This window comes from Panulirus ornatus, chromosome 5 (assembly GCF_036320965.1).
Source record: "Panulirus ornatus isolate Po-2019 chromosome 5, ASM3632096v1, whole genome shotgun sequence".
In the NCBI taxonomy this organism is placed as follows: Eukaryota; Metazoa; Arthropoda; class Malacostraca; order Decapoda; family Palinuridae; genus Panulirus; species Panulirus ornatus.
The window spans coordinates 2,203,341-2,217,247 of record NC_092228.1 but is presented as its reverse complement, the minus strand read 5'-3'; the positions used below and the strand labels follow the sequence as shown (position 1 = coordinate 2,217,247).

The following is a 13,907-nucleotide window of genomic DNA, read 5'->3' as shown; positions in this document are numbered from 1 at the left end:
CATTTAAGTGGAATCCACTACATTTATATTTAATGCAAAATGATAATGTATTTTACACCTCTCCTTATAGTTATCATGTTAAAAGTAAACAGCTGATCACATGAGTTAGATTCAAGAGAGAAATTTAGGTGGTGGTAGCAGGGGAACTGGGTAATAATGAGGGAGTAACCTCCACTACTTGGCTATTCCTTCCTTTAGTAATGGCAATACAACCTCATAGGTGTATGAGGCATCTGTAAACTTTCAAGAGATTGCCAGGACACACTTATGGTTAAGAGCCATATCATTATTGAGGCTAAAGCCTTGTAAGAATTATCAAACACTACAACTATGCTCTTGGTTGTGAATTTGATTGTGGTAGAAATATACCAGTAGCAGTACTTTTCTTCTCCTCTTTGAGTTTTTCTGCCAACAAATGCATGAGTTCCTCATTGGTCAGATCCTTAGAATGTGTCTTTAGCAACTTTGTTGTAGACAAAGTCAGGTAATTCTTACTTAAACAGCACGATAAGAATATTGAATGTAGACATGATGTTCTGTAAAAGGCACCCATCAGCAGGTGGAAATTGATACCAAATGAATTTTTTAGTCCTAGTAGGATAGAAATCTGATATTATTTTGCTTTAGCATCAGTGTAGAGCACATTATGACAAAAACACTCCCAGTATCTTCAGATATATCATAGTAATTGAAAGTGATATTCAAAATGGTAGATTAAGAATATAATTTTTTTCTACGTGTGTTGCTGATCCAGTCTATGTGTCATTCTAAGAATTTTGTCCTAATTCTTAAATGTCACGATAGCAAAATGTCACTCCATAAGCCATCGCTATATGGGGGCGCTCTTTATTATTACTGGACAATTATTATTATGTTATCCCATTATTGATACCATTATACTCTTCCAGGACCCCTTTTATTGGGCTCCCATAGCTCTAATATTGCACTTCACATAGGAATAGATGGACTTCTATGGATAGTGTCTTCCATAGACACTGATGATAATGTATTGCTTTAGGTGACTTCTCAGATGCAGCATAAAAACAAGCAGGCTCTCAGTTGTAGGGAAGAGCACTAGGCCCCTCCCAACTAAACCTCGATAATTAGCCACCAGCCAACAAGCAGAAATAAAAAGCTTACTCTCACTCTACACTTCAGCACCCTTTAGTCACGAATCACCCCTGCTCCCAACATTTATAGCTCTGACAAAAGACAAGCACACTGAAATAACCTAACAAACTCAAAACAACTGCCCTCTCAACTAAACCTTGAACTCCACACCACCAGATATATGCTCATCAGAAGCAACATTCCCCAGCAAACAAGAGTCATGCTTTTCCTTCTCCACTGGACAGCACCCATCCCTTCAATGCTACAGACACTGTTTCAAGATACCCCATGACTCTTTATGTATGCAGGAAATGTAGAACAATGGAGTAGTAAGTGCTCAGTGTCTTCTCTATTATATTTATATTGTGGGCATGAAGGGTCTTGTGATATGTAGAAATGGTGTTTGTAGTGTTGTAATGATGGGTAATGTTCACAGCATAAGGGATAAAGTGTGACTTGTGTTTATATGGAGTGCATGATTTCTGATGGGTGCATGTCTGTTGCGTTAGAGTTTATGAATGAACTGGTTGGTCAATTGGTTAGAGCTTGTTGGGTTATTTCAGTGTGTATGTGATTTGACAGTTTTATATTTCCTGGGGTTGGGGTTGTGAGTAGAGGTTATTGAAGTGTGAACCTGGGATAAGGTTTTTATTTCTTCGTGGGGGTTGGTGGTTAGGTATAAGGTGGTTTGGGTGGGTGGAGTCTGGTATTGATGCATGAAATTGAATGCCGAACATATTGAGATGGAACCTGATTCTGAGGATCTTTCTTTCACTCAGAAGGTGTTCAGTATTTGTGGGTGCTAGACAGCCATTAATTGTTTTGAGAATAATATTTTTTTGTAATATTTGCTTTTGAGAGGGTGGAAGACCAGGGTGGTGATGCATAGTTTAAAATGGAGCAGAATTTTGAAGGATTCTTTTTCTTACACAAATCTAGTGCTATTTAGTGTTCTGAGGGTATTTGATTTGTATATTGCTTTTGTGTTGATCTTACTAGGTAAGTGTGTGGAGTGAATGTTCAGTAGGAGAGACTGACCATTCAAAAGGACTGTGGGTATGAGCTGAATAAGTGCTTGTCTGGGGTTAAATGACTGGAGGTTTCTGTGGAGATCCAAACATTGTTCTGTATTTTTTTCATTCATGTTCGCCATATCCTACATTAGCAAGGTAGCATCAACAACTTGGCCAGCTTCTTTGTTCCTTTTTTTGGAAAAGCAAAAACTGGAGGGGGGGGATTTCCAGCCCCTGCTTCCACCCCTTTTAGTCGCCTTCTATGACACACGGAGATTATGTGGGAAGTTTCTTTATTAAGCCCACCGGATGATAATATATCAAATTATGATATGAACAATATACATTTAGTTAACAAGCTTAATAATATCCAAGGTGATTTTGATTTCAAATTGGTGAGTTTTGATGCATCATCCTTGTTCACAAAAATTCCTGTTGACCTCTTAGAACATCTGGTTGATGCCACATACACATGTATATACATACACGTCCACACACGCAAATATACATACCTATACATCTCAATGTACACATATATATGCACACACAGACATATACATATATACACATGTACATAATTCATACTGTCTGCCTTTATTCATTCCCATCGCCACCTCGCCACACATGGAATAACAACCCCCTCCCCCTCATGTGTGCGAGGTAGCGCTAGGAAAGACAACAAAGGCCCCATTCCTTCACACTCAGTCTCTAGCTGTCATGTAATAATGCACTGAAACCACAGCTCCCTTTCCACATCCAGGCCCCACAGAACTTTCCATGGTTTATCCCAGACGCTTCACATGCCCTGGTTCAATCCATTGACAGCACGTCGACCCCGGTATACCACATCGTTCCAATTCACTCTATTCCTTGCCCGCCTTTTACCCTCCTGCATGTTCAGGCCCCGATCACACAAAATCTTTTTCACTCCATCTTTCCACCTCCAATTTGGTCTCCCTATTCTCCTTGTTCCCTCCACCTCCGACACATATATCCTCTTGGTCAATCTTTCCTCACTCATCCTCTCCATGTGCCCAAACCACTTCAAAACACCCTCTTCTGCTCTCTCAACCACGCTCTTTTTATTTCCAAACATCTCTCTTACCCTTATGTTACTCACTCGATCAAACCACCTCACACCACACATTGTCCTCAAACATCTCATTTCCAGCACATCCATCCTCCTGCGCACAACTCTATCCATAGCCCATGCCTCGCAACCATACGACATTGTTGGAACCACTATTCCTTCAAACATACCCATTTTTGCTCTCCGAGATAATGTTCTCGACTTCCACACATTCTTCAAGGCTCCCAGAATTTTCGCCCCCTCCCCCACCCTATGATCCACTTCCGCTTCCATGGTTCCATCCGCTGCCAGATCCACTCCCAGATATCTAAAACACTTCACTTCCTCCAGTTTTTCTCCATTCAAACTCACCTCCCAATTGACTTGACCCTCAACCCTACTGTACCTAATAACCTTGCTCTTATTCACATTTACTCTTAACTTTCTTCTTTCACACACTTTACCAAACTCAGTCACCAGCTTCTGCAGTTTCTCACATGAATCAGCCACCAGTGCTGTATCATCAGCGAACAACAACTGACTCACTTCCCAAGCTCTCTCATCCCCAACAGACTTCATACTTGCCCCTCTTTCCAAAACTCTTGCATTCACCTCCCTAACAACCCCATCCATAAACAAATTAAACAACCATGGAGACATCACACACCCCTGCTGCAAACCTACATTCACTGAGAACCAATCACTTTCCTCTCTTCCTACACGTACACATGCCTTACATCCTCGATAAAAACTTTTCACTGCTTCTAACAACTTGCCTCCCACACCATATATTCTTAATACCTTCCACAGAGCATCTCTATCAACTCTATCATATGCCTTCTCCAGATCCATAAATGCTACATACAAATCCATTTACTTTTCTAAGTATTTCTCACATACATTCTTCAAAGCAAACACCTGATCCACACATCCTCTACCACTTCTGAAACCACACTGCTCTTCCCCAATCTGATGCTCTGTACATGCTTTCACCCTCTCAATCAGTACCCTCCCATATAATTTACCAGGAATACTCAACAAACTTATACCTCTGTATATTTGAGAATGAGTGCTCAAATATATATATATATATATATATATATATATATATATATATATATATATATATATATATATATATATATATTTTTATTTTTTTTTATTATACTTTGTCGCTGTCTCCCGCGTTTGCGAGGTAGCGCAAGGAAACAGACGAAAGAAATGGCCCAACCCCCCCCCCATACACATGTATATACATACGTCCACACACGCAAATATACATACCTACACAGCTTTCCATGGTTTACCCCAGACGCTTCACATGCCTTGCTTCAATCCACTGACAGCATGTCAACCCCGGTATACCACATCACTCCAATTCACTCTATTCCTTGCCCTCCTTTCACCCTCCTGCATGTTCAGGCCCCGATCACACAAAATCTTTTTCACTCCATCTTTCCACCTCCAATTTGGTCTCCCTCTTCTCCTTGTTCCCTCCACCTCCGACACATATATCCTCTTGGTCAATCTTTCCTCACTCATCCTCTCCATGTGCCCAAACCACTTCAAAACACCCTCTTCTGCTCTCTCAACCACGCTCTTTTTATTTCCACACATCTCTCTTACCCTTACGTTACTCACTCGATCAAACCACCTCACACCACACATTGTCCTCAAACATCTCATTTCCAGCACATCCATCCTCCTGCGCACAACTCTATCCATAGCCCACGCCTCGCAACCATACAACATTGTTGGAACCACTATTCCTTCAAACATACCCATTTTTGCTTTCCGAGATAATGTTCTCGACTTCCACACATTCTTCAAGGCCCCCAGGATTTTCGCCCCCTCCCCCACCCTATGATCCACTTCCGCTTCCATGGTTCCATCCGCTGCCAGATCCACTCCCAGATATCTAAAACACTTCACTTCCTCCAGTTTTTCTCCATTCAAACTCACCTCCCAATTGACTTGACCCTCAACCCTACTGTACCTAATAACCTTGCTCTTATTCACATTTACTCTTAACTTTCTTCTTCCACACACTTTTCCAAACTCAGTCACCAGCTTCTGCAGTTTCTCACATGAATCAGCCTTCAGCGCTGTATCATCAGCGAACAACAACTGACTCACTTCCCACGCTCTCTCATCCCCAACAGACTTCATACTTGCCCCTCTTTCCAAAACTCTTGCATTTACCTCCCTAACAACCCCATCCATAAACAAATTAAACAACCATTGAGACATCACACACCCCTGCCGCTGAGAACCAATCACTTTCCTCTCTTCCTACACGTACACATGCCTTACATCCTCGATAAAAACTATATATATATATATATATATATATATATATATATATATATATATATATATATATATATATATATATTCATACTATTCACCATTTCCCACGTTAGCGAGGTAGCGTTAAGAACAGAGGACTGGGCCTTTGAGGGAATATCCTCACCTGGCCCCCTTCTCTGTTCCTTTTTTTTGAAGAAAAAAAAAGGGCTGGGAGGATTTCCAGCCACCTGCTCCCTCCCCTTTTATTCGCCTTCTATGGCATGCAGGGAATATGTGGAAAGTATTCTCACATCCAGGCCCCTATGACCTTTCCATGGTTTACCCCAAACATTTCGCATTCCATGGTTTGGTCCATTGATAGCACTTCAACCGTGGTATATATATATACAGGTTGTACCTCTCTAATATGGTGCTCTGTAGTCCGGCATGTCTTGAATCTCCCATCATTAGCTTGGATCTGCCACCAGGGCACAAAAGAGATTCCAAAGGAAAACTTAGAGGAATCGATGAGCATTGCTAATGATATGCCAGTTGTTTATCAACTAACTGATCAAGAAATAATGGAAATGGTTCAGCAAGGTGGAAAGAAACAAGATCATCATGAAGAAAGTGCAGAGGAAAACGAGGAAGTAGAAGAATTATTTTCCATGAATAAATGCATCCAGATGGTGAGAAATTTGCTTACAGGACTAGAGCAAAGTTACTTTGTAACAGAATAAGAAATAATGTCTGTTCATATGATTCAAAGAAAATTGAGGAAAAGCTAAAGTACCAGAAGCAAGCTGCATTGCAACACTGATTGAAGAAGGTCTTTAATAACACTGCCAAGGCTCATTCCAGCATAGAAAATCCACTTCCCTTCACCTCCTTGTGATAAAAGGTCATATTAAAATAATTGATAAAAACTCCAATTCTCTATTAAACAACCAACAGTAATATGTACAGGGCAAGAGAGCATGTAGAGGCAGGCTGCCTGGCTGGGACTGACAGTGCAAGTTGGCTGCCTTAACAATAACAATAAAACAATAAAACAACAATTGTAACGAGATCCAACTACCAACCTATGGTCATTCATTACATTAACTACTCATCACATTCCTCTGCCTCTGATGTGTAAGTATCTGCTGACCATGGAGACCCTGATGACCCTGCATACCCTGAAAACCCTGCTGATCCTGGAGACACTGCTGAGCATGGAGACCCTGCTGATCCTGGAGACATTACTGAGCATGAAGACCATGCTGACCTTGATGTACTTCTGATATAACAATATAGACCTTGTTTGGAAGCATTAATTGTTTTATTATTTCCTGTTTTAAGCTTTGTTTTACCTTTGATAACACCACAATATGTATGTGGAATTAGCTAGTAAGACTAGGGATCAGGCGTATGTTTACATAGGGGGTTTACCTAGAAGTCAGTTTCAGTTTTCTGGCATCTTCTGTGGTCCGGCATGGCCAGGTCCCGAGGTTTCTGTGTTAAAGAGATACAACCTGTGTGTGTGTGCGTATATATATATATATATATATATATATATATATATATATATATATATATATATATATATATATATTATTTTTTTTTGTTGCTGTCTCCCGCGTTTGCGAGGTAGTGCAAGGAAACAGACGAAAGAAATGGCCCAACCCACCCCCATGCACATGTATATACATACACGTCCACACAAGCAAATATACATACCTACACAGCTTTCCATGGTTTACCCCAGACGCTTCACATGCCCTGATTCAATCCACTGACAGCACGTCAACCCTGGTATACCACATCGATCCAATTCACTCTATTCCTTGCCCTCCTTTCACCCTCCTGCATGTTCAGGCCCCGATCACAAAATCTTTTTCACTCCATCTTTCCACCTCCAATTTGGTCTCCCACTTCTCCTCGTTCCCTTCACCTCCGACACATATATCCTCTTGGTCAATCTTTCCTCACTCATTCTCTCCATGTGCCCAAACCATTTCAAAACACCCTCTTCTGCTCTCTCAACCACGCTCTTTTTATTTCCACACATCTCTCTTACCCTTACGTTACTTACTCGATCAAACCACCTCACACCACACATTGTCCTCAAACATCTCATTTCCAGCACATCCATCCTCCTGCGCACAACTCTATCCATAGCCCACGCCTCGCAACCATACAACATTGTTGGAACCACTATTCCTTCAAACATACCCATTTTTGCTTTCCGAGATAATGTTCTCGACTTCCACACATTCTTCAAGGCTCCCAGGATTTTCGCCCCCTCCCCCACCCTATGATCCACTTCCGCTTTCATGGTTCCATCCGCTGCCAGATCCACTCCCAGATATCTAAAACACTTTACTTCCTCCAGTTTTTCTCCATTCAAACTTACCTCCCAATTGACTTGACCCTCAACCCTACTGTACCTAATAACCTTGCTCTTATTCACATTTACTCTTAACTTTCTTCTTTCACACACTTTACCAAACTCAGTCACCAGCTTCTGCAGTTTCTCACATGAATCAGCCACTAGCGCTGTATCATCAGGGAACAACAACTGACTCGCTTCCCAAGCTCTCTCATCCACAACAGACTTCATACTTGCCCCTCTTTCCAAAACTCTTGCATTCACCTCCCTAACAACCCAATCCATAAACAAATTAAACAGCCATGGAACCATCACACACCCCTGCCGCAAACCTACATTCACTGAGAACCAATCACTTTCCTCTCTTCCTACACGTACACATGCCTTACATCCTCGATAAAAACTTTTCACTCCTTCTAACAACTTGCCTCCCACACCATATATTCTTAATACCTTCCACAGAGCATCTCTATCAACTCTATCATATGCCTTCTCCAGATCCATAAATGCTACATATAAATCCATTTGCTTTTCTAAGTATTTCTCACATACATTCTTCAAAGCAAACACCTAATCCACACATCCTCTACCACTTCTGAAACCACACTGCTCTTCCCCATTCTGATGCTCTGTACATGCCTTCACCCTCTCAATCAATACCCTCCCATATAATTTACCAGGAATACTCAACAAACTTATACCTCTGAAATTTGAGCACTCACTCTTATCCCATTTGCCTTTGTACAATGGCACTATGCACGCATTCCGCCAATCCTCAGGCACCTCACCATGAGTCATACATACATTAAATAACCTTACCAACCAGTCAATAATACATATATATATATATATATATATATATATATATATATATATATATATATATGCTCTGTGGAAGGTATTAAGAATATATGGTGTGGGAGGAAAGTTGTTAGAAGCAGTGAAAAGTTTTTATCGAGGATGTAAGGCATGTGTACGTGTAGGAAGAGAGGAGAGTGATTGGTTCTCAGTGAATGTAGGTTTGCGGCAGGGGTGTGTGATGTCTCCATGGTTGTTTAATTTGTTTATGGATGGGGTTGTTAGGGAGGTAAATGCAAGAGTTTTGGAAAGAGGGGCAAGTAAGAAGTCTGTTGGGGATGAGAGAGCTTGGGAAGTGAGTCAGTTGTTGTTCGCTGATGATACAGCGCTGGTGGCTGATTCATGTGAGAAACTGCAGAAGCTGGTGACTGAGTTTGGTAAAGTGTGTGGAAGAAGAAAGTTAAGAGTAAATGTGAATAAGAGCAAGGCTATTAGGTACAGTAGGGTTGAGGGTCAAGTCAATTGGGAGGTGAGTTTGAATGGAGAAAAACTGGAGGAAGTGAAGTGTTTTAGATATCTGGGAGTGGATCTGGCAGCGGATGGAACCATGGAAGCGGAAGTGGATCATAGGGTGGGGGAGGGGGCGAAAATTCTGGGGGCCTTGAAGAATGTGTGGAAGTCGAGAACATTATCTCGGAAAGCAAAAATGGGTATGTTTGAAGGAATAGTGCTTCCAACAATGTTGTATGGTTGCGAGGCGTGGGCTATAGATAGAGTTGTGCGCAGGAGGATGGATGTGCTGGAAATGAGATGTTTGAGGACAATGTGTGGTGTGAGGTGGTTTGATCGAGTGAGTAACGTAAGGGTAAGAGAGATGTGTGGAAATAAAAAGAGCGTGGTTGAGAGAGCAGAAGAGGGTGTTTTGAAGTGGTTTGGGCACATGGAGAGAATGAGTGAGGAAAGATTGACCAAGAGGATATATGTGTCGGAGGTGGAGGGAACGAGGAGAAGAGGGAGACCAAATTGGAGGTGGAAAGATGGAGTGAAAAAGATTTTGTGTGATCGGGGCCTGAACATGCAGGAGGGTGAAAGGAGGGCAAGGAATAGAGTGAATTGGAGCGATGTGGTATACCGGGGTTGACGTGCTGTCAGTGGATTGAATCAATGCATGTGAAGCGTCTGGGGTAAACCATGGAAAGCTGTGTAGGTATGTATATTTGTGTGTGTGGACGTATGTATATACATGTGTATGGGGGGGGGGGGGGTTGGGCCATTTCTTTCGTCTGTTTCCTTGCGCTACCTCGCAAACGCGGGAGACAGCGACAAAGTATAATAAAAAAATGTATGTATGTATGTATGTATGTATGTATGTATGTATGTATGTATGTATGTATGTATGTATGTATGTATGTATGTATGTATGTATGTATGTATGTATGTATGTATGTATGTATGTATGTATGTATGTATGTATGTATGTATGTATGTATGTATGTATGTATGTATGTATGTATGTATGTATGTATGTATGTATGTATGTATGTATGTATGTATGTATGTATGTATGTATGTATGTATGTATGTATGTATGTATGTATGTATGTATGTATGTATGTATGTATGTATGTATGTATGTATGTATGTATGTATGTATGTATGTATGTATGTATGTATGTATGTATGTATGTATGTATGTATGTATGTATGTATGTATGTATGTATGTATGTATGTATGTATGTATGTATGTATGTATGTATGTATGTATGTATGTATGTATGTATGTATGTATGTATGTATGTATGTATGTATGTATGTATGTATGTATGTATGTATGTATGTATGTATGTATGTATGTATGTATGTATGTATGTATGTATGTATGTATGTATGTATGTATGTATGTATGTATGTATGTATGTATGTATGTATGTATGTATGTATGTATGTATGTATGTATGTATGTATGTATGTATGTATGTATGTATGTATGTATGTATGTATGTATGTATGTATGTATGTATGTATGTATGTATGTATGTATGTATGTATGTATGTATGTATGTATGTATGTATGTATGTATGTATGTATGTATGTATGTATGTATGTATGTATGTATGTATGTATGTATGTATGTATGTATGTATGTATGTATGTATGTATGTATGTATGTATGTATGTATGTATGTATGTATGTATGTATGTATGTATGTATGTATGTATGTATGTATGTATGTATGTATGTATGTATGTATGTATGTATGTATGTATGTATGTATGTATGTATTATGCTTGTATTATGCTTAACCACCATCTCCTGCACTAGCGAGGTAGTGCAAGGAAACAGAGGAGGAAGTGCCCAACCCAACCACATACACATTTATATACATAAACGCCCACACATGCACATATACATACATATACATTTCAGTGTATACGCACATATACATACACAGACACATACAAATATACTCTTGTACATATCCACACTTGCTGCCTGCATCCATTCCCATTGCCAACCCACCACACACGAGATACCACGCCTTTCATCCTCTTGTATGTTCAGGCCCTGATCGCTCAAAATCTTTTTCACCCCATCCTTCCACCTCCAATTTGGTCTCCCGCTTCTCCTTCATTCTTTTGCCTGTTACATATCTCCTCTTTGCCAGTCTTTTCTCACTCATTCTCTCCATGTGTCCAAACCTTTTCAACACACCCTTTTCTGCTCTCTCAGCCACACTCTTTTTATTACTACACATTTTTCTAACCCTTTTATTACTTACTAGATCAAACTACCTCACACCACATATTGTCCTCAAACATTTCATTTCCAACACATCCACCCTCCTCCTCACAACCCTATCTATATCCCACGCCATGCAACCATATAACATTGTTGGAACCACTATTCCTTCAAACATACCCATTTTTGCTCTCCGAGATAACGTTCTCACCTTCCACACATATGTGGCGGGGTGGCGACGGGAATGGATGAAGGCAGCAAGTATGAATATGTACATGTGTATGTATGTTTATGTGTGTGTATGTATATGTATGTATACATTGAAATGTATAGGTATGTATATGTGCATGTGTGGGCGTTTATGTATATACATGTGTATGTTGGTGGATTGGGCCATTCTTTCTTGTTTTTTTTACTTTGAATAATTCGAGATTATATATTTTCTTTCTTAATGATATCATCCAATTTTCTTGAAAGATGACAGAAGGCTACAATTGATGAAGAATGTGTTCCTCTTTCATTGTGCTCAGCACATTGGACTTTTTTCTTTTTCTTTCATATTGAATCATGTTTCATATGTTAATAGTAAATGGAATAATTTTGCTACATGAAGCTTTCTATCCTTATCACAGTAGTTGAGTGCTTAGAGTTACTTTACAATGGACATCAGTGTTTGCATTGTGCAGATTTTTCACTGAATGCCATTATCTTTCTTTAGTAAAATGAATTATTCCTCTCTCTTTTTGATGTGTTTAGGAAGAGCTCTAGTATCCATGTGTTCTTCAGCATTTGTACATTGTCTAAGAAATCTTAAAAGATATGAAATTACTTTTTCCTTACAGGTCCTCCTTGCATGTTTGCATTCTTTTCCAGATTGAAGATGCTAAGTAAATGCAGATATGAATATTTTTTCCAGATCCATGCTGTTTATCAGTTGACTGCATTTTATATCTGCATATAGTAGAAGTTACATAATTGATTTGGTTTTTATATTCTAATCAAATAATAGTACTCTAGTGTACAGATATGGCACTAGTATGAAAAACTTTGTTTGGCTTACTTCCAGAACTGGAAATTTTATTGCCCTAAGTGAATTATGGATAACTTGGAATCCAACAGTTAGCTTTATCTAGCATCCTTATCGCAACCCAGTCTTTTCAGCTGTGTTTTTTCTTCTTTCCTTTCTCTTTCTGATGATTTAATATTTTGACTGCTCCAGAGTCTACTGAGGTTCTATTTCTTTGTTCATTTACCCCTTGAAGTAATTTTACCTTCAAGTCTTCATATACAAAATGTAAATTGCTGTTTCTAATATCTTTTTTTTCTTTTTGCTGTATCTGATATAAATGATTCTGTATATCATTGTTATCTGTCTGCAAAATGTATGAAAGGAAATGTAGATTTTAAATTAGTGTAACCGCAATTCTGTGCAGGGCACGACTATTTAATAGCAGTACTAAAATTTTAGATATGCCATTGCTGGCCACTCATGTTGGTGAACCCTATGCTTCATTGTCTAATGGGAGTCATCATGTACTCTGTATTCTGGCTGCTTTGCGAGAAAATGTATGCTGCCTTAATTTTTATGGTTGCTTGCTTTGTGTACTGTGTACCATAGTGTATTGCTTTGAGAGCTTTTAGTGTTATGTAGTTGTGGACCACTTTATGTATTTTCAACAGTGATCTTTAAAGCCATATCAACTTTAGAATATAGATTTAAGTCTTAAAAGTGACTATTAATGAGTACTAGTAATGTAAAGAAATAGAGTGATAGAAAGTTAAAGTGATTATACTCAGTTAATTTCATTCAAAATACTGTAGACCTTTTTTACTCTGTAAGCAGCTGTTCTTGGTAACATCACTGTTTTCATATCAAGTAAATATCTTTTTATTATCTCTGCACTGATGCGGCATTCAGGCGATAACAGAACTCTGCTGCGTAATTTTGAATGTCACCTCATTGGTCTAAATGAGGTTTGTTTTCTTTCACCAAACATCACACCGTTCGTCCACCTTACATATGCACTTTGGACCTACCATAGACGCAAGACTACAATGCCTAAATATGATGCACCCTACCTCAAGAGACCTATAGTGAAGAAACCACCCCAGCAACACCTTCAGCCCATAATGAGTAAAACAGAGGAAACATCACTTGACATGGGTAGTCGAATTACCTTTGGCAACATGCCCAGCTACAGGTAAGAGATATGTTACAAACATAATTGCTTCATTACAGGGTGTTTACAATTTACAGACATTCACAGTGAACATTTTATGACACATGAGTAGTTATGTTAAAAAACATTCTTCAAAGTGCAATAATGATTGAAATTTACAGTAGTTCTATATTGCTTGTGATTGTGTGTATGTGGGTTGATGATGTGCATCAGTTGTGAGTATATCAGAATATACTTCCTTGTTGTTATATGCTTCTATTATGTATGCCCCATGAATATATGAAGTTGATAGTTGCATTTGTTACCTATTTGTTTGATATGCAGATTGCATGTGT

The 13,907-nt window shown here is 39.2% G+C and overlaps 2 protein-coding genes across 16 annotated transcripts in view; one reads left to right on the top strand and one right to left on the bottom strand.

Moving 5' to 3' along the window:
* Positions 1 to 13,907, bottom strand: part of LOC139747180 (D-aminoacyl-tRNA deacylase 2-like) — a 258,158-nt gene that overhangs the window by 23,079 nt on the left and 221,172 nt on the right. The window lies entirely within an intron of this gene.
* Positions 1 to 13,907, top strand: part of mmd (disintegrin and metalloproteinase domain-containing protein mind-meld) — a 378,549-nt gene that overhangs the window by 213,166 nt on the left and 151,476 nt on the right. For all 15 annotated transcript variants that reach the window (XM_071659048.1, XM_071659111.1, XM_071659065.1 and 12 more), the window contains exon 20: positions 13,435 to 13,593. In XM_071659048.1, the coding sequence (XP_071515149.1) occupies positions 13,435 to 13,593 (159 nt within the window). The remainder of the gene's footprint in view (positions 1 to 13,434; positions 13,594 to 13,907) is intronic.